We start from the raw sequence: 27,296 nt of genomic DNA, 5'->3' as shown, positions 1-27,296 counted from the left end.
TCCTCTTCGAGGAACTGGCGGGTATGAAATAGGATGTCGTAGAGCTTAGTGAGGTTAGGAAGCCAAATGGGGCATATACTGTACTGAAGGGCTGGTATGTGTTGTGTTATCGAGGTTTACCGGAAAGACGAGAACTAGGAGTAGTGTTCCTTGTCAATAAGCATGTTGCTGTTAAGATAGATGAGGTATATAGCAACAATGAGAGGGTGCCACACTTCATAATTATGCTTAATAAGTGGTATAAACTGAAGGCTGTACAGGCCTACGCACCTACACGCAGTCATCATAACCAAGCAGTCTAAAGCTTCTACGAAGATATAAAATCGGCAACGGGAAAAGTAAAAACGTAGTGTACTGTACTGATGGGCGACTTCAATGCCAAAAGCAGGCTGGAGACCATGTAATGGGTGACTATAGCATTTGTTGTAGGAGTAGCAGCAGGGAGCTGATAGTTTGCGGAGTGCAATAACTTAAGAATCGCGAATACCTTCTTCAGCAAAAGGAATAACCGGAAGTGGACATGGAAAAGCCCTAACAGGAAGACTAAAAATGAAATTAACTTCACACTGTGTTCTAACCCTGGTATTATGCAGGATGAAGAGGTAGTCGCAAAGGTGCGATGCAGCGACCATAGGATGGTAAGGTTCCGAACTAATCGAGATTTGAAGAGGAAACGAAACAAATTAATAAGGGGGAAATCCATCAACAGTTTAGCGGTGAGAGGAAAGGATCTCGGCAGAACAGATATTCAGCTTTAACTCAGGCAGACGACCTTAGTGTAGAAGCAATGAACGATACCTTCACAGATATCCTTACTGAGTGCGCGGCGGATGTAGGCGGTAGGATAATTAGAAAGGATATCGGTAAATTATGTAAGCACAAAAAAATTTGATTAAGAAGTCAGTGCATGAAAGCTTCCAATCCAACAGACATGGAAGAACTGCCAGAGCTGTATCAAAGCTGATCAATAGGCTTAAAATATCCGACATAAGGAAGTATAACATGAATAAAATCGAACATGCTCTTAAGAACTGTGCAGCCTTAATGCGGTAAAGAGAAAATTAAGCATGAGCAAAAATCAGATGTATGCGCTAAGGGAGTAAGACGGGCAATATCACCCCTAATATGGGCAAGATGGTGAAAGTAGCCGAATAATTCTGACTTATACAGTGGCCAAAGTAGTGAGGAGAATAATGAGATTGGAGGTAGTGAAGAACAACCAGAAGTTGCGCCAGAAACAAAATACGAGGTTTAGAAAACGTTAGGAGCTATGAAAAGCGGAAAGGCAGCTGGGAAGGATCAGATAACGGCAGATTATTGAAGGACGAGGGGGGGGGGGGGGGGGGCATTGTGCTATAACATCTGGCCACTCTGAATACGAATGCCTGATTACATCAAGGTTGCCGGAATCACGGAAGAACGTGAACGTTATCATGATTCATAAGAAAAGAAACGCAAATGACTAGAAAAATTATAGACCAATCATCTTAAATATCATTTACGTTCACGTTATTCATTAAAGTGATCATTAATAGAATCAGGGCAACCATATACCTTAATCAATCAATGAGTCAAGCCAGTTTTCTGAAATTACTCTACTATCGATCATATCCATACTATCAATCACATGTTAAAAAAATGCTCGGAATTTAGCCAACCTCTATACATACCATCCATTGATAAAGAAAAAGCATTTGACTGAGTCGTAGCCTTCGCAGTCAAAGACGCATTGCGAAATCAGGGTGTGGATGAGCCCATATTTGAAAGTACTGGAAAATATCTATAGTGACTGCACAGCAACCACAGTCTGCATAAATAAAATAAAAAATCCCTATAAAGAAAGGCGTTAGACAAGGAGACACGATTTCCCCAGTACTATTCACTGCATACTTAGAGGAAGTATTCAGACACTTGGAATGGGAGCAGTTAGGGATAAGGATTGATGGAGAATAATTCAGTAATCTGCGATTTGCTGATGACATTGCCTTGCTAAGTAACTCAGGTGATGAATCGCAGATAATGATTGATGAGCTAGACAGGAAAAGCAAAAAGGTAGGCCTAAAAATTGATACGCAAAAGTCTAAGATAATGTTCAACTGCCTAGGAAAGGAACAGCGGTTTATTATATGTAGCGAAACACTAGAGGTAGGCAAGATGTCTATACTTAGGACAGGCAGTAATCGCAGATTCGGGCCATAAAAGGGAAATAACCAGGAGAATGAGAATAGGGCGGAAGGCATTTGGCAAGCACTCGCAGATTATGACTAGCAGCTTACCGGTATCGCTAAAGAGAAAACTATATAACAGTTTCGTCTTGCTTGTACTCAGCTATGGGGCTCAAACATAGAGGCTAACGAAAAAGGTTCTACCTAAGTTGAGGACAACGCACAGGGCTATGGAACGAAAAATTGTAGGTGTTTATAGAGATAGGAAGCGTGCAGTGTGGGTCATAGAAATAACTCAAGTTACTGACATTCTAGTGGAAATTAAGAAAAAGAAATGGGCATGGGCAGGACATGTAGTGCGAAGAGAGAATAACTGATGATCGCGAAAACAACAAATTGGATTCCAAGAGAAGGACAGCGTAGCAGGGGGAGGCAGAAGGTTAGGTGGGCGGATGAGGTTAAGAAGTTCGCAGGAGTCAAGTGGATGCAGCTAGTAGAGGGCCGGGTTAATTGGAGAAACATGGGAAAGGCCTTTGCCCTGCAGTGGGTATTGTCCGGCTGATAAGCTGATGATAATGATGACTATGAAGCTATTCGTCATCATTGAAGGCCTGTTACCATGTCGAATGCCGCAGCGGCGACAAGGTATCATACCCTGAGAAGGCACCGCAATGTCATCAATGCTAAATCCGCTTTAATAAACGCTATCGAAACAACCTTTGCAACGATCGGAAAGTTTCGGGCGCACGGAATTCGCCAAGCTACTTGCAACGGGGTTTGCACAACATTTTTTTCTTTTATGCACAAACCTCTCGCGTGCACTGCAATAAAGAATATGATATCCCGCTTTCTGGTAAAATAGCGAGAACAAAACATTCTTCATTGCCTCCTCACGCAAATCTATTCGCCGCTGCCACTATTCGTGGGATTAAGAAAGCGTGGACATTTTTCGCTCGACGTGTGTGTGTGTCTTTGCGATAGTACTCCACTGAAAGCGTTTAGGGAGAGAGCTTAGCCACATTAAAGCTCTACGCACCGTGTGAATCATTTTGCCTAAGAGTAGTCACAGTTGACTTTTAACGCCACGCCTATTTCCAAGAGTAAGGCTAAGCACACCACATTGATACCTCGAGCCGCTCGCGGTAATTACCTGCACTTGAACTCAATTTTTCAATAAAGGTATATACAAAAGCTTTCTATATTCACCATATCCCCGTCTAATGTAAAACAAGTCAGCGGGAACACTTAACAAAAAAAAAAAAATGCGCGCATCTTTCGAGTGCGCTTAGTAAAGTGCATTAACGTTCGGTATGTATTCATTGACAACTGCTCGCATTTCAATACGTTTTATCAGTCACTCCTGATATTTGCGTGCCAGCATCGCCTGAATCTGAACGCGACACAATGGGAGCAAAAGTTGCAGGCAGAGAGAAGTTTATCGGTTTAGGCACAGTATTCGCTTCTTCTGTCGCCACTTTTCTCCAAACTGCTTTTAGAGCGCAAAGCGTTTCTCTCCCGGAAGCCAGCTTTTTATTGGGCTAAAGTGCTCACCTCTTTTCATGCCTCGGTCGTGGTATCGATTACTCCAATCAGCGCACAATGTGGAATGAAAACTGAAAGAATACAAGCTTAAACCCAGAGCCGAAAGGGGTCCACGTTTCACGCACTTCCTGTGCGAGCTTTCTCCTGTTGTCTCAGCGCTTCAGCAAAATAAAAAAGAGGAAAGAGGGATTGGCCGCAGCAGAACACACACGCACGCACGTATGCAAGCGCGAATATGCACTACATTAATGATTTGAGCCTTATTTGTGCTGCCGACATCGCGTGTTCGAGATTTGTTACTATAGCTTCGGTAACGGTTAACTGTGGTCTTTGAAGGTGTGAGGCGATTAAATGAATCCGGATTTTTCTTTACTGCAGCACTTAGCATAAAAGGTGAAACAAAATATAGTACAAATATAGGGCAGTACGCGATCTCTTTTCGCTAACGGTCAATGGATTCCTCTTTCCTGATTGTATATATATATATATATATATATATATATATATATATATATATATATATATATATATATATATATATATATATATATATATATATATATATATATATATATATATATATATAAGTCAGAGAAATCTCGTCGTTAAGTCGGAAAGTCGGTGGTGCAAGGAGAAATCTTGAGCCTCAAAAAGCCAAACTTAGGCAAATCGCGAAATGTCCCTCACCCCTTGCGCTCACCTGATAAACGTAGTGTTACCTGCCGAGTTTTAGTCGTATGGAAATTTGTAACATGGCAATAATCAAACGCTGCAAACATGCATGTTATCATAGCATGTTCTGGGGCAAAATCATTACTTTGCATTTCAGCTACACCGTACATCACGGAGGGATTCTTCAAGCTCCATTAGCGGCTCGCGCGCAGCCGCATGCATCTTTTAGCGTCGGTATTGGCCACTCGATGTGACTCGTAAGATTTCAACCCCATGTGCAGTGCTGCTATACTTGCTCACTTTTAACACCAAGAAATATGCCACAAGGGTTACAAAGGCGAAAACGAGAGATAGGAACCACAAATGCTGCACAGTAAGGAAGGTGGTCATTTTACTGGCTGTCATGGTGAACATTCTGCACGTGTCAGCAATTTGGGAACCTGAACAGTGCGGTGACAACGAAGAACAGACTACCGTATATGCAGGCATGCGCATGTTCCCTCCCCCCCCCCCGTGCCCCCCCCCCCCCTTCACGCACACACAAAGAAGTTACAGGCAGCTAAAATTTTATAAAGAGAGCCCATGAAGAGAGTATATTCCACGTGTTTAGACGTGCGTGGCACGATGAACAGATGCGTGGTATCATTCTGATACCTCTCGCGCAGCGTAACAAAAAAAAAAAAAAGGAAAAAAACACTGAAAACTAGTTGTAACGGCGCAACTAAACGACGTATCGTTTCTCTTACTACGTACGTGCTATTTTCAATAAACTTTTTCCCTAACAAATCTGACGAGGACCCCATCTTTAGTAATTGACCAGTGTCGAGACCCCGGAGTCCGCTTGCCCCAAGAATGTTTCAAGTATTCTCTTGCTGTTGCTCTCTCGTTTGTTATTTTACCCTCTTCAGTTGCGGAGAAAACTGAACACTGGTTTAATTAGAACTATTTATCCATGCCCTTGTTACAGAAAAGCGCATAACGAGTGGAACTGCACCTATGCTATGCCCTTTTTGAAATCATCACTGGCCATTACAGTAACGCGAAAAGAACTCTCCTGTACTGATAGGACAAGCTTTTCCAGCAGATTTGTAATTTGAAAAAGTAAGCTACAAGACGCGCGGCTAGGTTTTGATGGCAATTACAAATATGTCCTTTTAAAAATACTAGCCATTGTATAGATTTGCTGCGTCTGAAGTGCTGCTCACCCGAAAATGCACCGTCATTCAATCCCTATTTCTCGCTTTGTTATTACTCATAATACCACACGCGGCTCGAGGGTATGTAATAAAGGGAGAGAGGGGGAGGTATATAACAAGAAAATAACTACAAACTTATTGAGCAAATTTCAAGGCAAGAGGGGAAAAAACGGTCGGTTAGTACACGAAAACTTTAGACAAAATCCCCGCCGGGGTGGCGCAGTGGTTACGGCGTTCGACTACTGTTCCCAAGAATGCGGGATCGAATCCCGGCCTCGGCGGCCGCTTCTCGATGGAGGCGAAAAGCAAGGCGCCCGTGTGCTGTGCGATGTCAGTGCACGTTAAAGAACCCCAGGTGGTCGAAATTTCCGGAGTCCTCCACTACGGCGTCTCTCATAGCCTGAGTCGCTTTGGGACGTTAAACCCCACAAACCAACCAACTTTAGACAAAATGTAACAACATTGCTGTGCACATACTAGACTATCAGGAGTAGTAAAATAAATTGAAGAAAAAGTTGCAAAATATAGATTACGAAGGAGTTACACCAGTCGTTATGCAAGCATTATAAGGCGCTTGCAAACCAACACATGCACACATCAGAGTAGGATAAAATACAGCTGAAAAAAAAAAAAAAAAAAAAAGGAGATTACCTAAGCACAATTTCACTTCACATAATGCTTGTACAACCGGTCATGGAATGCTTGATTGTTGAAAATGTATGCGATAGCGTCAGGAAGACCCTTCCAAAGCACGATGACACGTCGAAGAGCAGATGAATCGAAGGCCATGGTTCTTTCGCGGTTGTATGTAGACGTTGCTACGCAGTAAAATCATATTATGACAATCAACACCCGTAGCGAAGTAATCATGTACTGCCCCTAGGTGAAGTAAGTAGGAATGTTCTATACTGCCCCCCCTCCCCCCTGAAAAAGACTGTACATTCACCGATGGACATAGGAGCGCGGTGTTACAAATGGGAAAGGGCAAAGAGGCCCTGATGAAAGCAAGGGAATACTCTTTATGTCACAAAGTGACACAAGTGGTGAGTTGATCAGCAATGCGTACCTTAAGCAAGGGAACAGGCGTTGCTTTGCAAACTACCGTTACTCGCAAGAGAGCATTTCGCATCTTGCCCCCCGGAACCTGCGTGTCACCAGACGCTTCTCCTCCTCTTCTGATGCTGCGCCAGCCATCTCGGCAATAGCATACGCCCTGCCTTTTGTTTTCGCTGGCACACCTCCGCGCGCCCTTTTCTATCGCTCCCCATTTCCTCTGCTATTACCGCTAGTCCCTGCCGCTGTTATTTCTTGGCCCCATAGTTGCTCTGCGTACTTCATGTCACCGTCTGGCCGGCGACTCGAGAGATTGTTGGGCTAGTCGAGCGCACTTGTTTGCCTTGGCGTCGTCGAGCGTCGGTTGGTTCCTCACGGCGGAGAGTCAGCGGTCAGTGCAACGGTTGACCGAGCCAGATCGAGTCTGTCCTCCGCCACTTGTCAGCCCCGGCAATGACCAATCTAAAAGGGGACGAGGTGGAGGTCACCCATGCGCCTTTCGGCTGCGGATCACGAAGCACTGTTTCTTCGCGTTCTGTAGGCCTCTCAGGCGAACAGCGCTGAGAAAGCGATCTTACATGACAAATATATAAAAAGTAAAGATAATAGCGAAGCATTCTTGCAAATAAACTATCGCCCCCGTTCCTTCATTGTTTGTTTTTTCTACCAAATTGGTCATCATCGTTATCATTTGCCATGTATACATGCAAGAAATTGCGCACATTTTAAAAGATATTAATGAGAGGTGCAGCTGAAAAACGGCCCCCCAAAAAACGGCCCCTCAAAAAGCGATGGGGAGAATTACCGGCCAGTGCTCCAGGTTAGCATAAAAACGTGGGACAGTTGGGGCAGTGCGATTCTAGACGGTATTGCTGTGGTGCTGCACAACAACATACATAATAAATTACGTTTGGGAAAAAAAATATTAGATAAAATTACTGGTTACTTTCTTGAAAACAGCGAATTTTGTAATTAAATTACATTACTATTTACTACTCCCCAAAAGCGGTGGCGCTGCAATCACTTTTGCAGCGTATGCTCTTAAATTATTTCTGGTTTAAATTCATAAAAAAACTAGGTAAACATAGTAAACAAAGCTGCAACCTCTCTCTGGACGCGAAGTACACATTCTTTCATCTAATTCTAATTCAAACATTCAGACAATTCAGAAAATTCTAATTCAGACAAATACTCTCTGCTGCCTCTTTCTTATAGCACGCGCTATTACAAGGACAATTAAGACAAGGCAACAAAACGACGAAAACAGAAGCCTGGTCGAAGGTCTGGCACTTTCAATTTGTTCACTTAAAACAGAAACGAGCGGAGAACCCAGCGCCTCACTGGATCGTAGCTGTCACCGCCGTTTGAAGCCCCTCCCTCACTCACTCCGGCACCCCTCTAGGGAGGTTATTTATTGTTCGGTGGTCGCAGCAATCGACCACGGCATCTTGTGTTCAGTAATGTTCACGCCATGCACTTTCCGCCTATTTCCCCTCACCCTCACCCTTGCCTCGCCTCGCCTCATGGAGGCGTAACCGGGCATCACTGTGTCCTAGACTCTAGCCGGCGCAATAGGGAGCACTGCGCGCTCTAGACTTTTTGAAATCTGACCGCCTGACACTATCTGTAACTCAGGCGCACAAATATAATGGCCAAATGTTTTCGACCAAATCAAATTCATCGACGAGGTCGAAGGGCCATGGTAGGCAGCATTAATAATTGCGGAACGAATCTGGTCCCATCGTATCGTGTAAACAGCCTTTTTTTTTTTTTTTTTTTGACAGTAATGTTATCATGTTCACTTCGTGGGGCGGCTTTTTTAATTACTGTAGCAACGCAAGGATAAAAAAATCGGCAGTGGCTAGCCAGGATATACAAAGCGAAAGTAGTAGTAGTTATGGATGAAACCGAATCGTTTCTCTGTTGTTGTCGCACCTTCTCCGCTGCCTTGCGTCGTCACTTTGCAAGTCCCTCTTCTCGCTCTTCGAGTTTCCCTCGTTCAAGAGACGCTGGCTGTCGAAGCAAACGAAGGAAATGATCTGCAACGTCTATTCAGACCGAAAGTCGCGAGGTCGTACTACGTGACGGTGTGACACGTATAAAGACGCCCCGACTCCCTATCTTTGCGCCCAATGCCAAGAATAAGTGTCCCCGGGTATAGTCCAGTAGAACTTTCCACAACATTTGGAGGCTACCCGCGTCAGAGAGGGCAAAGAAGGCGTAATAAATTAGACCGCGTGCGCAGTTTTAAGCATGGGTGTGGGAGTCTTCCAATAGAGGCATATAAAGGCATATTTCGTATTACGCTGTTCCTTTTATGATGAGTGATTCAAGGTAGTGAAATACCCACATTTCTGGTGCTTCATTACAATATACTGAAGGCATACATTTTTATACCACTTTCATCATTAAACACATTTTAAAGCCTATTTGTTGCGAGCGCTACAGGTGTCGTCAAAATCAATAGCGTGACAGTTTTGAGAAACCATTTATCCCTTTATCCTCATTAAGACAGTGGCACCGAGCTCATCACCGTTTACGAACCAAGCAACGCTGACGTGGTAGCAAAATTCCTAAAATAATTGAGAACCATCCTAATTGAACGAGGCAAATGTGCCTTGAGGAATCTTGCGCTGTGCAATTGTAATGCTAAATGATTAAAATATTTCACTTTACCGCAATTTACTGCGAATATGGCTCTGTTTTCTTTCATTTGTGTTTTTTTTCTCTCACGCGCCCTTTGCTGTTGCTTTTTTTTCTAAAGACGTTTTGAATGTCTACCGCTATGCCGCATACCTATACGAACCTCGCACTGCCTTATATCTACACCGTGTGGATATCTAGCTTCACTGTATAATGCTAATATCCTCAGCGTCTCCTATGTTACCGCAAGAAAAGAGGAAATTTCGAAGTGATGTGCCTTTTAAGTGTTTGGTCGATTGATCGCATCATTTTGCCGATAACAAATTTATTTTTTAATCTGTTGGATTAAATATGAATGTGCTTTCTACGAAGGGAAAAAGTGATTTTCAAAATTTGAAACTTGCACAGAAGTTCTCGTAAATTATAAATAAATTGAATCTGAATATACAAAAATAAAAATAAACAAATTTTGCGGGTTACCGCGTCGGAAACGAGTATTCGAGGAAATCTGCGTACTAAGCTTCCTGACCAATAAAAAAAAAAAAGCCTTTGTTCGCACGCAGCGCACTCCGTAGTACATTCTGTTTCCGCTGCAGTATGGGATGGAGTCGTTCCGAACATGCCCGGTACCCTCAGTAGCACAAGTTTGGGCTCCACAGATGGCGCTTCAGTGCAAAGAAGGGTTACAAAGTGCTTATTCGAATAATGTATGCGTATCCTAAAGGACCAGTGGCACCTTAATCTGGGGCACTGCTCTCGGTGAAAGTTACAACAGACTAATAATCTTGCAGAATAAAGTGCTGAGAATATTTCTGAGATTATCGCTACCACGGCTCGCCATAATGATCGCGAACAAACTTCTTGACACGCGAAGTGTTAAAAGTCAATCTAATTTGTTATTTCAAATTATTGCAGCATATAACATCAAAGAAACTTTACAATGCGAATACCTCAGATGCAAATACTCCCTGCGTCAAAAAACTCCCACCACTAAACACGAAAACGGATTATGGACGACGACACGCTTAATATAAACCCCCATCCTTTTAAATCAAGTACAAGAATCAAACAGCCTCGATATCTTCAAGAGAACGCTTAAAGCCCTTCTGGTTGAAAATATTATAGAATTCATTCAGCTTTCTTACGCTTACATTTCTAGTGGTATTTTGGGGGCCTGCGATATCCCTTCTGAATCTTGGTATTGCATTTTATTGCTGTGTTGTTGGTAAGCTTCTCAAAACCATAATGATAATTGTCCTGATTGTGTTTCTGTAGTGCGGATGCGTCTATCTTTTGCTGGTATCTGTTTCTGATTGCTGTGTAGCATCCTTTCGAAATTAGGTTTCTGGAAAAACCTTTTCTTTAATCTACAAATGTGAGAAAGCAGATTGTCACGTGTGTCTATGTGCAATGACTGTCATGACAAACAGTGTAGAGAGCAAGAGCCAACCAGACATCAACATCTAACTTGATTTACAAGATTTTTTTTCTGCAAAGCTTTCATAGGTGAAAAAAATGTGAATAAATGTTCTGCTGGAGCAACACTTTAGTAAAGCCCAACCAGCCGAAAGGAGGCACCATGCAGCGTTTAATCTAGCATTTGTCCCCTTTCCTCCAATCCTGTGTTTTGCCATTTTAACTGGCTGAAATGCTTCAACATTTCCTACAGGCTATATACGGGCTATATACGTGTATTATGCAGTGCACCCTAAAGGATAGAATACATGTGAAGAACGCAACAGCGGTCGGGAAAAGCCACTTGTCTAAAACAGCCTTTCCGCATGTGCTGTCTGCGCTTAGCGTAAGTATTGACTTCAGGTAATACCTCTATAGGCATTTCCATAAACTCAGTCTACCTTGGGGCACTGAACACCCCATTCCATTGCTTTAAAGATCTTTAACAGGTTGAAGACGTGAATTTTTCAAGCGGCTGCTTGGCATGAGAACTGCAAAGCAATCATCTAAATTGAATAGAGTATTCACAGGCTTGCTGAGACATCAAAACTGTTTTGAGAGAAGCTTCCTAATACAAAATTGCGCCACCACTAGAACACAAATCTCGCGCTGATAAAAGGAAACGTACAAGCACTCATTTAGCCCTTAACAAAATGGAAACCATATTAATTCTAGACAAGCTGTAAGCCTTCAGTTTACAGGAACCGAAACTACTCCAGCACATGATTCGCTCCAAAAGATAAGTCCTAACAGGGTATCGAAAAAAAAAAAAAAAACAGCAGCCAAGCTCAGTGTGTAATTGATGCTTGCACTCCCCAACCGTGCTCCGCATCGAAACATCGGTGCAGCGACTGATCCGATCTAATCAGGCCACCGCCAACAGTTTCGCGCATGTTGTTATTATACGCGGCCGAGCGAGAAAAATCAGGTGAATGGCAGGGGAAAGTAAAGGACAATGTCTTGGGAGAAAACGATATAAGACACAAAGAAGGAGCCACACATTCTTTCTGGCTCCGCACACAGGCGCACGAGCGATGCGAAGGACATCCCGCTCTTCTTCGAGGTGGTCCTTCGACGCATTGGTTTGCCGTCGTGGCCGGCCGCCGTCCCTTTTCGCCTGGAGGAGAGAGTCGCGCTAGGGTGGAGGAAAAGCTCGTTGATCCCTTGCTTGTTTCGACGACCTCTACTGCCTTCCCTTTTCCACACTACCTCATACCCACTGCCACAACGGAGCGATCTCTTTGTGGGCCGCTGCCATCTCCTTTCTGCGCATTCTTTGTATTTATTTCTTTTGGTCCGCATCGCTGTTCTTTCTCTCTCTCCATCCTCGGAGCTGCTTTCGTCGGTCTTTATTTTCTTTCGTGTTCCTCCTTATACGTGTGTCCGCGTGCGTGTGTTCGGGTAGCGCACGTACTGTGTACACAGATCGCTCTTCTGCCGGCGCAGCGGCGATATAAATACACCGTGTATATAGAGTGTGCGCGCAGCGCGAGCGCGGTGTGTGCGAGGTAGAGCTAGTGAAGCGAGGCTTCCTTCTACATAGACTCCTTCTCCTCCTCTCCCGGCCGTCTCCCCATTAATCACACCTCGGGCAAAATGTAAAGACTGGGCGAGAGGCAAGAAAGGGTATACAGGCGTCGGCCGATCTCCTCATCAAGTCTTGGCTCACTGGAACGGGTGTTCTGGGGGGCTCAGTATTCAGCTCGCGCGGATTCTCCCCACACCGGCCATTCAAGGTGGCTTGCGTGGGGGTGAAGTAATAACGGACTCTAAATGAAACTCTTTGAGGCGTTGTATTTCTTATAGCTTGCGCGAACCTGTCTAAGGGTATACGATGTCTTTCCCACTATGATAAGAGCCTGGAAAAAGTGCGAAATTTAACTTGCAAGTTATTCCTGGCAGGAACGCAATAATGTCCTTAGGTATACTATTTCTTCCAGTCCTTTTTCGACAGCTTTAACAGTCGCTATTAAATATATTTCACTCCCACGTGTCTCTGGTAGAACCCGTTGAAGTATTCTGGGGATTCGTCCTTGTAGCTTGAAGGACCTATAGTCAAATGTGACCGTCGAATCAGGGTTTTATTATAGCACTAGTAATGTTGAAATGCCTTGCCTGCTTCTCGCTGTGCATCGATTCAATCGCGGATTTGCATCGGTTAAATTCGACATCTAGTATCCTCAGTGCAGAAACTGCTGCCGACCCGACACATATGACACAGGTCCTTTCGGGACTTGCCCTTCTTCCTGGTGTCCAGCGGTCCGCAAGCGAAATGTGTCGAGCAACAGACGTGCGTTGTTAAATTCGATTATACGTGCCTATGGCATAAAATTAGTGCGGCGTTTGCTTTACACCAAATCAGCCTCGGAAAATTGTACAAAGAGGCTGTACAACATAAAATATGCGTCCTCATGATTCATTGCATATGCCTGAGTAAACACAGTATTCATTTTCGACCTTGTGTGTGTGTGTGTGTGTGTGTGTGTGTGTGTGTGTGTGTGTGTGTGTGTGTGTGTGTGTGTGCGTGCGTGCGTGCGTGCGTGCGTGTGTGTGTGTGTGTGTGTGCGCGTGCGTGCGTGCGTGCGTGTGTGTGTGTGTGTGTGTGTGTGTGTGTGTGTGTGTGTGTGTGTGTGTGTGTGTGTGTGTGTGTGTGTGTGTGTGTGTGTGTGTGTGTGTGTGTGTGTGTGTGTGTGTGTGTGTGTGTGTGTGTGTGTGTGTGTGTGTGTGTGTGTGTGTGTGTGTGTGTGTGTGTGTGTGTGTGTGTGTGTGTGTGTGTGTGTGTGTGTGTGTGTGTGTGTGTGTGTGTGTGTGTGTGTGTGTGTGTGTGTGTGTGTGTGTGTGTGTGTGTGTGTGTGTGTGTGTGTGTGTGTGTGTGTGTGTGTGTGTGTGTGTGTGTGTGTGTGTGTGTGTGTGTGTGTGTGTGTGTGTGTGTGTGTGTGTGTGTGTGTGTGTGTGTGTGTGTGTGTGTGTGTGTGTGTGTGTGTGTGTGTGTGTGTGTGTGTGTGTGTGTGTGTGTGTGTGTGTGTGTGTGTGTGTGTGTGTGTGTGTGTGTGTGTGTGTGTGTGTGTGTGTGTGTGTGTGTGTGTGTGTGTGTGTGTGTGTGTGTGTGTGTGTGTGTGTGTGTGTGTGTGTGTGTGTGTGTGTGTGTGTGTGTGTGTGTGTGTGTGTGTGTGTGTGTGTGTGTGTGTGTGTGTGTGTGTGTGTGTGTGTGTGTGTGTGTGTCACTTTTAATAAGCATCGCGTGTTTCTAGAGCCGCAACTGATGCCACAGGCCGCACCTTAGTCGGCTTGTAACGCGACCATGTTGCAAGCATGCTTACGGAAACATCCTTAGTGTATCTCGCAATCGCTGAGTATGTATAACGGTACGGTTCCTGTAACTAGAGGGAATTCGACAAGCCGATATATATTTTCCCCTGGTTGAGGCCCGTCTACAACACAATATATGTCCTTGCTGTACATTGCATGCGCCTGTGCAAGCACGGCTTTCATTTTCGACCTTGAGCCTTTTCGGCCTTGAAATGCATCTGCTGGAGTACCGCTGTGGACCTATTTTATAGTTATTTTATGCGAACATACACAAAGTTAAATTTCTACCAGCTGTTTTCTTCTCAGCTTCCTCGTTTGCTTCCCCGCATAATAAAATTTGCCAAATCTATTACTGCATGCGCACGTTATGCACGCAGGTGATCACACAATAACAATATGTGTGTGCGTAAGAATGTTCCGCTTCCAGTTATCGTATGATTCTGGCCGACCTCTTGCGGGCCCAGCTTGAATATTTCTGTGGCAATGATAGTCGGCTGTTGAGAACCAGTTGATGGAACACCTAGGTTGTTGAAAGTCAGCGCTCGTTGTGTCGTCCTCTAATCTTGTGCTCCCGTCCTGTGTTCCGCGCTGTTACCTGAAGACCGATGATCCGTTGCTACCGCTTTCGACGGCGGTCAAACGCGCATAAACGCCCGTGCATGAGATTTCGATGCGCAATCCGCCATCGCGAGCTCGTAAAGCGCGGCTGTGGAGAAGAGATTTAATTTATTTTCACTCGGGAAGCATCGCGCGAGATCTAGCGTCGTCTTGTGCACGCACAGGTCATGGTTTCCTGTTCCCGGCTGCACGCAAATGCGGCTACGTGCTTTTCCACCGCTAATGAGTACCGACTTCAGGAGCACATTAAACGAGTAATCGAAATCAATCAAGAGCCCTGTGCTGCGGTGTGCGGTGTTGGTTTAAGCCGTAAACTGCCAACCGTCCTTTTATCGCGTCGCTTGTGCGACAGCACATGCGTTCGATATTGAGTTTCAATCAGTTTCTTCCAGCGCTGTACGCCTGTATCCGCCCCGGAACCAGAGTGACGGTTTTGCACCGTGTCGCTTATGTGCAGACCCCAACATCCCGGACCTACCGTCAATCAGCAGCTCGTCGTACGGGCCGCCGGGAAACTGCTACGAGCCGTGCCACGTGAACGCGACATTCACGGACGATCGGCCCTGCAGTCCCGACGTCGAGGACCATCTCGCCTTGGACTATTCTTCAGTGGCGGCTACCGCCCCGCCGCCGTCGGACGACGGTGCGCCGACGGCGGCCAGCGCCGGTGTCAGTGGGGCGGGGAGTGCGCGGACGCCGTGCGGTGGTCTCTCGGTGACCGCGGTGGTGGTGACAGTGTGGTGGGCTGCGGGCCGCACACGAGGCCGGCACAGACTCTGCTCATAGCACCGGCTGCCCTCTTCTTCCTCCGTGCCAGCAGACGACGACTGCCAGTGCGGCGACCACGCCACGCCGCCCAAACTCGCGTAGGACCGCCCGGCCGGTGAGAGGCGAGGCCGCCGTCGGCTGCCGCCGCTGCTGCTGCTGGGAGGGCCCTCCCCGGGACACGAGGTATTATACACTAAAGCACTTTATTCGGGACCGCATTGTAGCTCGAAGGTTCTGTTCTGCATGCAACGCAGGAGGCATGGACAGGATGTGTCTTCTGTGTTTAGTGTTGCCAGGACATTAAAGCTTCAGTGACGCTTGCGGACGCGCTGCTCCGAAGCGTCTCATTCCCCTAAAGCGTGGTCGATGATGTGGGCTGACGTGAGTTCCGAAATACTGAACAGATGAGCAAAATAACATTATTGTGCTAGTCCTTGTTATAAAATTGTTATAAGCATCAAGTTCTTTTTATAGGAGCAGCGGTAGTCTTTTTGTGCTCGTCCTTTCCGCATCCTCATCAATGTGTTACTTCACAAATCATAGCACAAAACGACCGTAATTCAAGAAAACAATGCGCAAAACATGACGGGACGCAAGGAAGGAGCATGAACACATACGTGAGCGCGAGCTGCAACTGTATAGTCCTACGCATGTGCCTGTCTTCTTATTGTGCCCCGTCGTGTTTTGCGCATTGTTTTCTTGAATGACACAATAAAAAGACACGCACATGCGTAAAGCCATACAGTTGCAGCTCGCGCTCACGTATGTGCTCATGCTCCTTCCTTGTGTCTCGTCGTGTTTTGCGCATTTTTTTTTTCTTTTGCAATATGCTCTTCCAGGAGCCCGCCGTTGAGGCTATTTGACGTGGTTATGGAACAAACATCAAAGCAGCACACATGAGCAAAACGAAGACAGGGTGGGGCGTCGTGCAGTGATAGCAGCTATAAGTTTTTTAGTAACGCAATGTGCCACCGTATCCTTCCTGTTTCTATGTTTTCCTTTGTGCTGTTTGTTGCGCCAAAAAATGAACGTTGGTCCTTTTTTCAAGTTTGCACTGGCATGCCCCTGGTTGCGTAATTCGGTCGTGACTTATTTGGGGAATTGTTAAGAAATATAGAAATGGAGCCCCAAGGTCTTTTTTGCCCCAGGGTATCCGGTTACCCAGCAATGAGGACAGCAGCAATACTCAGTTAATTAAGGCCCGTAGATTGAATACTCATTTTGATTGGCGGGTACCTACCTGCATGGGAACCCACCGCAAGGGTAATACAAACGTAATACAAATGTAATAAGGATAATACAAACAAAAGCGGCTACACTTATTACCCTGTGAGCCGTCCAGTCACGATAGCCACGGTGACTGCAGCTAATGAGATGGACGAATCCGGTACTGATCTTATCTCCACAAACGTACGAAACAGTTTTCTGTAAATCTGCTGATTGCTCGGACTCCAAAAGTTTGTACATGCTAGAAAAAAAAAAAAATCTGTGGAAGACGAATATCAGGTTTCACCTCAAATTAGCAGCGTTTGCATTCTTTGGATCTGCTTCAGTAAGGCTGTGAATGCAGAAACTGCATAAATTTTAAGAAAAATAGGCAAAAGTAATTCATTTTAAAAATTAATTTCCAAATTTGCATTTTCGTGTCAAAAAGACTGAGCAGATTAACAAAAGTGTAGGTCTGGGTCATCCGGTGCATGGTCACACCGAATACGACCAGCGCAAGGTACGCCGGCACAACGACGAACACTGAACATTTAATATCAGCATACGCCAGGGATATTACTTATGGGGGACACTTCGCCTTTAATGTAGGACGCGATAGCTGTATTCGCACCCGTCAGCATTTCCCCTCGCGAATCCTCCTCGTTCGCACACGTCGTTTCCGCTCACTCAATTTTTACACATTCTTATTAGTACACAGTTTTACTTTACGACGTTATCAAGCTACCGGTCGTAAGTGCCCACCCGACGCAAAGTCTCGCTCTAACAGAGTGCCTGCACGGCCTACGAGTAAGTGCCTGACTCGGCATCCAAAAGAAAGGTTGATTCCTCTCCCAATCGCCCGTCTCAAAGTTGGCAGCTTCTCCTAAATTTGTTGCAGCATGTGGTATCGTTGAAAAGGTAAACCTTTGTGACGAGCTAATTGGTACATGATCAATAAGAAATGCTTTCCTTTTCCTCTCTTTAGAACACAGCGTTTCTTAAAGAGTGGAATCGTTAGCTGGCACAAACCCACCGGCCAGTCAATGCTCAGCCATGTCATTAATACCGTTTCTTGGGCTAGTTGGTTCATACTTGTTCATTAAAAAAAAAAAAAAATCTTTTGTCTTATGATTCTATGCATTCGAAAACTGTGAAAAGAGCAATAGCTTCGCATTGCTTAGAGTCTTCGCTCAGGAAATCGTGCCCGCATCAGTTGCAATCCAGCTTCCATAATCGGATGAGCCGGCTTTGGGCGGCTGGGTTCCCTTGCTCTGTGTTGGTTGCAGTTTGCGAGAACGCGAAGATATACTGGAGAGGATCGACGGAGGACGCAGAAACCGCTTGTTGTGCCTTACATGCACGAAACCTCGCACAACCTGAGGAAAGTGGCCAACAGGCATGGCGTGAGTGTCGCTTTTTCGGCTCCCAACAAGTTGGGAAAGTTGTGCCCCCGAATTTGCAACCCAAGAAAAGGGGGTTGCCAGATAAAGCACGACTCTCCGTTTACAAAGTGTTCTGTTGGAGTGGTCTATGCTATTCCCTTGACGTGTGGAAAGTTGTACGTAGGCCAAACTGGCCGATGCATCAACGAGCGTTTGGGGGAACATGCACGAAATTTGTCAGATTTAAAAGACAAGTACGCACATTTGGTTGCGCACGTAATCAACTGCAACGGATGCGGGGCCAGGTTGAATGAGACGAAGATTCTTGGAAAGAGTAAGGATAAAACGGCACGTGTTAGCTTGGAGGCTTTCTACATTAAGAAGTTTGACAGCAGGTGTATCAGCATCCCCTCATTATCTCTTCTGGCCTCCGAAATTAGGTTTTTAGATTCTGTTATCCATTAACCGAGTTTGCGTTTTTTGCGTTCTCGATGGTCGTTTGATGATTTCCCCTATCTTTCTCCCCATCATTCTTTCCCTTTGGAAACTTCGCCTATATAAGATCACTGGTGGGTTTCAATAAATTCAGTTGTGAGTAGCGCTTTTGTCTCGTCTTCTTTCTTGTGGTGTGTTAAGTTCGGCGCAGTTTTTCACAGTACTCAGCCATGTCACCTGCCAACTACCACCTGATAGAGCCATGACTGTCATTTTTCGATCACAACGTCGACGCTTTATTTTCTCGAGGACGAGGCCTTGGATGCTGTCGTGTTATTGGACATACAAGACGTTTTTATGCGATAGCGTTGTCCAGAAATTCCGGCGTCGGTGTTGTGAGCGAAAAACCACGGGCAAATGGTCGCTGGCAGGTCACGTGGCAGGGTACTGATTAGCCGTGCACTTGTGCGACGTCACGTGACCACGCTACATACCGATTTTTGTCAGGAGCTGCCAAATCGGGCTACTCAGTTCAGATTCCCATCTGAATGGACGAGGGGAATCGAATCGTATAAAACCCTTCATTCCGAGTCGGACACGCTACCCTTAGGCCATTGAGGAAAGTTCATACGGCTTGGTTAAAGATCCTGAGCATTATATCTATTTCGGGTAGTCTCGGGTAGGTTACGTGACCATTTATGCCGAAGGGTATGCTTAAGAGGCAGAAATAAAAGCCTTGTTGATGAAGCTAGTGGGAATTGAAGTGCATGTAGCGAACTGAGAACCGCAATGGGAGTCGTTAATGCTGTCACCTTTTACCCTTAGAGTAGAAGTTCCCAAGTACACCCTGCAATTTTTACTCCATACACCGAGGTCAGCTTTCGCTCTCTGTGAAGGACTAAATTTAAGTTTAAAAAAACAGTGATGTGCCTTTTTCAGAACAAATCAGGTACGTTCGTTGATAATTTTCTAGCATTGTGTCAGGTTTATGATTTTGAACTATATTGGTTCTGATAAAGAGTTATTTTTGTACAGTCTAAGGTACATAAGCCTTTGGGGCGCAAATTTAAACGTTTTTAGATATGTCATCACTTTCTTAGTATGTTGAAAAAAAAAAAAAAAAATACGGCACGTAACCTTTCAACTACCTTTAACAAAGATGGTCTGGGATTGAGCTTTGTTCATGAACTGCCTATGTTTAGGTTTTGAAGCTTTGAGATCTTAAACTAACTTTCTGAGGAGGACACATCTGCAAGGGCTATTTATTGGCCAGGTACTAAAAAGGAGCCGGTGCTCGGCCCATCACAAGAACGAAAACAGATAGCGTCGCTGTACATGGAATCCATTCTCCTAAAATCATGCTCACATCAAGTTTTTCGTTAATCAGATAAGCAGGATTTTAGCTTCTGGCATCCACTATTCTGTCCAAATTACAGTTTTGGAAACCCCCCTTCAAGAGTTGAAACTTTGAAAAAAAGTAAACACTACTCAAAGTCAAAGGAAGGCACCTAGGCCTAAGGTCGTGCCCTGCAGTGACAAAATCTCGCAAGATCTCATGAAATCTGCCAGCAAATATGGTGTGTCTACTGTTACTCGGCTCCCAATGAGCTGGGAGTTACGCGCACGTATTTGTAATATTATACAACGTGGATGTTAGAACGACGCTTGTAGAGTGTTCAACATAGTTCCATATGTCGTCTGAAAAGATTTAAGTCGGCCAAACAGGACGTTGCGTGAATGACCGTTTAGGAGAGCATGGTACAAAAAACAATGGATAAAAAGAAGATACCTAGATGTGAATAATGTACATTTAGTTGCGCATACCAGTGTGTGCACAAATATGTGGCTCTGATCTATAAGGGACGACAATCGTGACAAAGGGTGACAAGACAGCGCGGATTAATTCAGAAGCCTACCACACAAAGAAATTTCACACTGAGTACCTTAGCGCCACGTCTTTATCTGCGTTTTCTACTGCGGTCAGTTTTCTACAGAAACGAATATCTGCTGATCGAATGAAAACAAAAAGAAAAGAAAATTTATTCCGTGTACTACGCCTCTGCTTTCCTGCGCAGTGCTCGTTAACTCAATCATCCCTTCTTATGCATCCTTCACATCTTTTTCGCACAACATTCCAGATTACAGAATAAACAGTGTGCGCCTGTGTTGTGTTTCTATTTACGTATTTGTCTGCGTTGGGCTGCATGCAGTTCTGGGTTTCAGATTACACAATGTGGGACGCGGTGTGAGCATCCGGAAGGCATCGGTTAAAAGAAAAAAAAAAAGCAGAAATTCACGCTGTGCTGGCCATCTTCGTGAAACGTATTTTGGATATTGCATTCCTTTACCCTTTGGGAGAAATAAAAATGCATGTATCCGAAGTGAAGAACACACCGCGAAGATGAGTCTGCATATGTGGGTGCGAGTTGTAGAACTGGGAATATCTTCTGGAATTCTGAGAAGACCGAACGTGGCTTCAACGGAAGTCTAATATCTGAAAAACGTTCCTAACTTATTCAATGAACTATTTTGTCGTGTGCACGAGGCAAGGTGAGACAGAAGAGAGAAAAATAAAGCCCTAGGAGCACTCTCGACATCAATTCAGAAACAAAGCTCTGATTACGCGTTTGCAGCGATTCTCAAACACTGCATGTAAGCCTAATGAGCCTTTCAAATCCAGTTCTGCTAAATAAACCAGTTTCTGGAAAAGAGATAAGATGCTAACTTGTTTCGTATGTCGCATTATGACGACGGCCCGTCGATGAAAGCGGAAGGCTCGATCAGGAGTTCGAACTGCTCGCGCAGCATATTAGTCCAACACCAACTTCTCCGCTCGTTATCGTAACATAACTAGTGACACCAGTGTGCTGAGAGCAACTGTCGTAGAACTACACGCATAAGTGTTACATTAGGTTTTCAAACGTCCCACATTCCGGCAGCACTTACAAATGCGGTCGTTGCAAGTGAGGTGTGCAATAAGAGCCGTTTGGACTGTGTTCGATTACTCCTGGTCTGGGTTTAAAAAAAAAAAAAAGAAAGACCACACGTGATGACGGCGCGAACACGCTCGTGAAGCACCCAATATAGAGTCATGCCGCTTTCAGAGCTGCTCTAGTATATCACAGTAGTACCTTAGCAACATAATTTGAAGCGTTATTGAGCTGCATTGGCTCACGGAATTAGTCTTTGACGACCTGCCCAATCGATATTCTGGTGGAATAACAGGAATGTTTGCTCTTTTACAATCTTATCCTGCTTCACAGCGTTAGTTTTAAACAAACGCAGCTAGCAGCGTCGCTTATACGCACGGTGGAAGACATATATCTCGCAGACAAGGCAGTGGACACCTTTTCTAGAAGGACGAATTAGCCACAATCTGGTGGCAGCGAGGCTTTAGCCGTCGTAACTGGCCAGATAAGCACGTAACTACATGCCAACGTGACTGAGGTTGGCTTCTAAATGTGCCTGCCAGGATATTTTATCAGTTTTGTGTTTACTGGTAAATGCATAATACGTATGAGAACCCTGCTTTACTGACTAACTTCACGGCTGAAATAGGCGTTCGACACCTCTTCTAGCACCCCAGATACCCAGTGGCTTCAATTTAGAGATTACTGGCAAGATATATATTTCTGTCTACAAGCCAGAATGCCAGAAATAATCCTATTGAAACGAGGTGTACCCGCCAGGATATTTCATCAGCTTTTTGTGTACCTGCAAATTGTGAAATTTAGTAGGCAAAGCTTACTCTTTTAATAGGCATTCTGCTCTTCTGGCTTCAATATTTAGTATGTAGTGAAATGAAGTATTTTGGAGTGAGAGACTGATTTACCATGAAGAGAGCAATCTCACGCTTTCTCAGTCTTCGCTTATCGTAATTCGTAATTAGACGGCGGTCGAGAGAAAGAAAACCCTGTACCTGCTGTACCCGCGGTATACAGCAAAATATATTTAGAGCCCTGTAATAAAATATTTCCAAAAGTTATTCATTTGTAGTTTATAATTATTTCGTGAATAGACTTTCAGCCTTTGAATACTGCAACAAGTGGCATAGAAAAAATAATGGAATAATGACTGAAGCATATGACAACAATATGCACTACTGCGGTTGACCGTAGATACTAGGGTCCACTTAACTTTACGTCAAGATTGGTTGTACTCTTGCGTGATTACGTATAATAGTAATTATGCGTTTCGTTTCTTAGTGAGGCCCTCTCTCGCATCCTAATACCTTCGTACGATTATTTCGGCAGCAAGGAAACGAATGGTGTAACCGCTGCACATAAAATTGTCAACATCGAATTCACAAGCCATGAGCAACCACTTTTCAGGCCGCGTAGAATTAACTATTTTACCTTCTGCATTGCATTAAACTTCCAGTGGCAGGAAAATTAATTATTTTATGAAGTACCAGACCTTGGCCTTCCGACGTGTCAACAAAATGGCTGCGATAAACAAAATTTACCTAAACATAGCTAAATATTGCATAACCGACAATTTTTGAATCGCCTCTCACACGCAAACACACGCAAAAAAAATGGACATAATTTTTTGCTTAAATTCTACAATCGTACGAAGCGGTAGGTTTGTTCTTCTGTCACCAACAGCTTTGATCGTAGGCAATGGTTGCCACCACCAATTAAAACTCTTCGTTTATTGGCTAGCTGGTCGACTGCAGCGTCATACTGCGGGGCTTGACGTTGAGTCGGGAACCTGTTGCGTCTGTTATGAATTATTGCTATGCATAGAAACGCGTTACTGTGAAGCTGCTTCACAAGCAAGAGATTTTGCTCGTGGTAGTAGGTTCCGTGTTAATGATTTCGCACGAATAAATTCTACCCCCACCCCTTCCCAGTTCAGCTCCCCCTTTTAGCTGGGCTTGCTAAGGCAGATCTGTACGCGATACACTGTGATAAGAGGAGGTCGACGCCGAAACGGTAAAATATTAGCGGAAATATGTTGTCTGTCTTACAGTTTGCAGCTTTTTTACAGTTTTACAGTTTACTTTTTACAGCTTTTTTTACAGCTTTCTTAGTTTGGTGACGCAGCAATGCTTAAAAGTTGAGCTGCCATTGTTGCGAGGGGCCACAAGCCTGGCGCGCGTAATCAAAGCACGCGTGGTCGTAACTGCAGTTCTCCTCTTCTTCTCCCGCTGCAGGGCCGGCACGTGCAGAAAGGTCGACCAGCCTAGGCTGGCCCCCGCGTATCCGGCGTCAGCCGAGGGCAGCGGCGGCACCAGCCGTGGTGGGTCCCCCCTCACCGAGCGACTGCAACAACGAGCCCGCCACCACCACGGCACGCCGCGCCTTGCATACGTCACACACCACGGAAGCGGTGCGCGAGCCTCTCCGGGTTTCCGGCATCAACACCAGAGCGAACCGTTACCCACTCGTGAGCACAGACACGCAACACAAGGGCACACGCGCAAAACAGGAACACGGCCGGGAAACAGCAGTCTGGAACAAAGCGAGACGTCAGAGAACCCCATCGATACTACCCGTCGCACGTTACACGAAAAAAAAAATAATAATAATATAGGGAAGGGGGGGGGGGGGGGGACAACATTGCCAGACCAATCGGCTTACCTAAAGAAAACATCCACACTGCCAACTGGCCTGAAGATTCGGGAAGACGAAGGCGAGAGAGATGAGAACCGAAATTAATCCAGTGCTTGATTAAGGCCTTGTGTGCGAATCGAGACTTACAACTCCCCGTTTGAGCAATCGGGCGTAATTACACTCATGATTATTTGGTATTCCCTATTCCTCCTCCTCAATTAGCCAAATCAAAGAAAAGCAAACTTTCGCTCCACTGCCTGTTGAGCGGGCTCAAGCCTAGCAGTCTGCCCTTTCATTATATGTTACATAATTTCACTTACGAGTAATTACACCAACAAATCAATTGGTTTGTTTTGTCATTTTCATTGCAGGAATAATAGCCGGTGCTGTCTGCTAGTCGGGGCCGAGTCCCCGAGCCAAAAGCCGGTTCATGTCGGCAATTTCGGCATAAGCTAGCGCATACCTATAGTACATCGAAAGCAGCTCGATATGGAACGGAAATCAGAAGGAAAATTGTCAGCTAGTGTCGACAGGTACTCTTAGCCGCTGTTTTTTCTTTTCTTTTTTTTTTTTTGCGATCCTGGACTGCCGACACATGTAGGCACGTAAGTACGCACCTGTTGCAGTTATTCGCCTGAGAAATACCTAAAAGCACACTTTACTAAACGTGTTATAGGCTTCCGTTACGACTGTCCGAATCGCAAGCACGCGTCAATGACGTCTCTGAGCACGGTTTGAGTCCACTTGTGTTCAAAGGCGCCACGTAAATCTCTAAATAAGCAGAAATTTCGCAAAACGTATCTTATTCATAAATACGCAAACAATCCTCAAGCGGCAAACATACAACGAGGTAAAGGGCTTGTATGATTTGCACCTCCCGGGTCTCGCCGCCCCATTTCAAGCACCTACGTTGAATACTATTCCCTCAAGAGAAAGAACAAGTAAAAAATAACACGCGCAAAAAAGGCTCGTCCCATCAATCTGCACCTCGGCGGGGTTCTCTAAAGTCAAAGACACTTTGTACCAGACCAAGCGGCATTAAGGCCAAGGACTAAGCGCAAAATGCAACACTTACTTAAACAGGCATGAGTGGAGGTACCTAAAACAGGACAAGAAGCGAAGCAGGAGCTCTAAAATACCACCATCACATGCAATGCACACCGCAAAAAAAACGCAGAAAGAGGAGGGGGAAAGCAAGGGGGAAAAACAATCTAACCACAACGACGGAGGACACCGCCCTTCGTGGAATTTCTTTTGTACTCTTTTTATTGTCTTCTTTTCATCTTTCTGAGGTGGGCCAATCCCAGTGCTTCCTTCGCGACGCCGCCAACAACACAAAGTGCGCGCCGCGAACGCCGCCGAGAAGAAAAAAAAATAGAAAAGCAAAAAAGGAAAAACGTTGTGCCGGAGACCCGCGGGACGAGTGCTGATGCCACCGCGCGACACAAACCGACGACGACCCGTGTGCCTCCACTCAGCCACCGAAGAAGCCAGCAGCAACGGCAGCCGCAGCAGCAGTTGTGCGGGACACATGCTTGAACAGGAGTGCCCGAACCTCTCTACTCGAACTGAGAACATCATGCGTGCGACGGAAAAAAAAAAAAAAAATGATGGTAGCGCCGCCGCCTTCTGCAGGGCTCAAGACTCGTGTTTCCCATCTCCCAGCAGCAGGAGAAAGAGACAGCTATATATATATATATATATATGTATGTATGTATGTATACACATGTATGTACATGTAATATGTGTATATGTACACATACGTGTGCTCTGTGGGACGGAAGCGGCTAGCAGAACACGGGCGCAGACGAATTCCAAGCTAGGTCACTCTTGCCATCTTTATTCCGTTTTCGTTTCGTTTCTTGTTTAAATTGCACTATACACTTACGCAGACACAAAACACTGAAGACTTACAAAAAGAGATGCGAGTAGCACATACGCACGCACACGCATACGCGAAACTCGTCGGATTTGTTGAAAATGGCTCTCATTAGCTCCCTCTCGCTCTTCAGGTAAAACGCTGTGCGAAGTCCCGTTCAGCCTTAAAGAAAGCACCGAGTCGCGGCACTTGGGAAACGATTCCTTTCACTTCATTGTTCAATCTGAGAAATAATAGCAACCGCTGGCTAATTTGTCAACAGCAAAACTGTTTCCGAAAACTGTCATTCACCCTCGTACTACAAGCCAGTTGCTTGCTAATAAGGCTGAGCACGCCGTTATGAGACAGAAGGAAAAAGCGCCCTTAAGCAAAGCAGATAGATCGTGAGGCCGGTGTCGGTGACTTGAATAAGATCACTTGAGCCGAAAAATTCGAGACAGTTTATTTGGCTGTCCACGTTGAGTCCAGTGCTGAGGATGCAATATACTGGGCTACAAAAATCTTCGGGTTTTTTTTTTTTTTTTACATAACGCCTCAGGTGCAGAGTACTCCATACCGAGAAAGCAGCGCTCGTTATAATCTAAGCGCGAATTCGCAATGACGCAAAGTGGACTCGCAGCCCATAATTATTTGTCTTATTTATTTACCGGAAGCAAAGCAACTTCATGGCTTGGTTTAATTTACGATGCATAACGCCCCAAAGCCACATCGACCATGAGAGAGCTTATATATATATATATATATATATATATATATATATATATATATATATATATATATATATATATATATATATATATATATATATATATATATATATATATATATATATATATATATTAAAGCCTGCCGCCCATTGCCGTGTCATTTTATGCCGCACTTCAACAAGCTGCAATTTACAACTGCAGGGGCGATAGGGCACTAGCAGTCCGAAAGTGTCTACATAGCCACGGCGTACGCTCGTGCCGTTCTGCTCGTACAGCAGACATCCGCGACCGCAGGTGTGTCCCGTGTCTGCGAGCGAGTAATATACAAAGCTTACAAGGGGTTAGACACGTGCGGACGCAAAGGAAAAACCCGAACGTTCAGAGGAACGTGCAGACGCCGGCGGTCGTTCCTTGGACGTGTCACAATAACTGTCACTGCGCGGCGCAAACGAAGGAGCAGGGAAGTGACCATGCATGGAGGAAGCGGCTGCGGCTGAACCGTTCAGGGAGGGAGGGCAGAAAACGAAGCCCGACGGGAACTTCCCCCGCCTCTTCTTCCCGCTGCACTCGCCGGTCGTTCCTTTTCTGCCGCGCGGCTGCGTCGGCTCCGACTGACTGGCTGTGCGTGCGGCAGCCATTTGTCACTGTCCGTCGCTATTGGTCACCGTGGCGTTAACGCCTCCTCTTCCTATTTCTTCCCGAGGCCTG

At 45.3% G+C, this 27,296-nt stretch overlaps 1 protein-coding gene across 1 annotated transcript in view; it reads left to right on the top strand.

Annotated features, from left to right (window-relative positions):
* Mid1 (calcium-permeable channel component Mid1) overlaps window positions 1–15,591 on the top strand; it is a 124,647-nt gene extending 109,056 nt beyond the window's left edge. Inside the window, exon 3 of the mRNA XM_084592553.1 lies at window positions 15,111–15,591. Within this exon, the coding sequence (XP_084448679.1) occupies window positions 15,111–15,439 (329 nt within the window). The 3' untranslated portion in view covers window positions 15,440–15,591. The remainder of the gene's footprint in view (window positions 1–15,110) is intronic.
* The last annotated feature ends 11,705 nt before the right edge of the window (window positions 15,592–27,296 follow it).

The sequence above is a fragment of the Amblyomma maculatum genome, chromosome 2 (genome assembly GCF_055883805.1).
Source record: "Amblyomma maculatum isolate TAMU_Amacu chromosome 2, ASM5588380v1, whole genome shotgun sequence".
Taxonomy (NCBI): domain Eukaryota; kingdom Metazoa; phylum Arthropoda; class Arachnida; order Ixodida; family Ixodidae; genus Amblyomma; species Amblyomma maculatum.
This window is presented reverse-complemented; position numbering and strand designations above follow the sequence as displayed.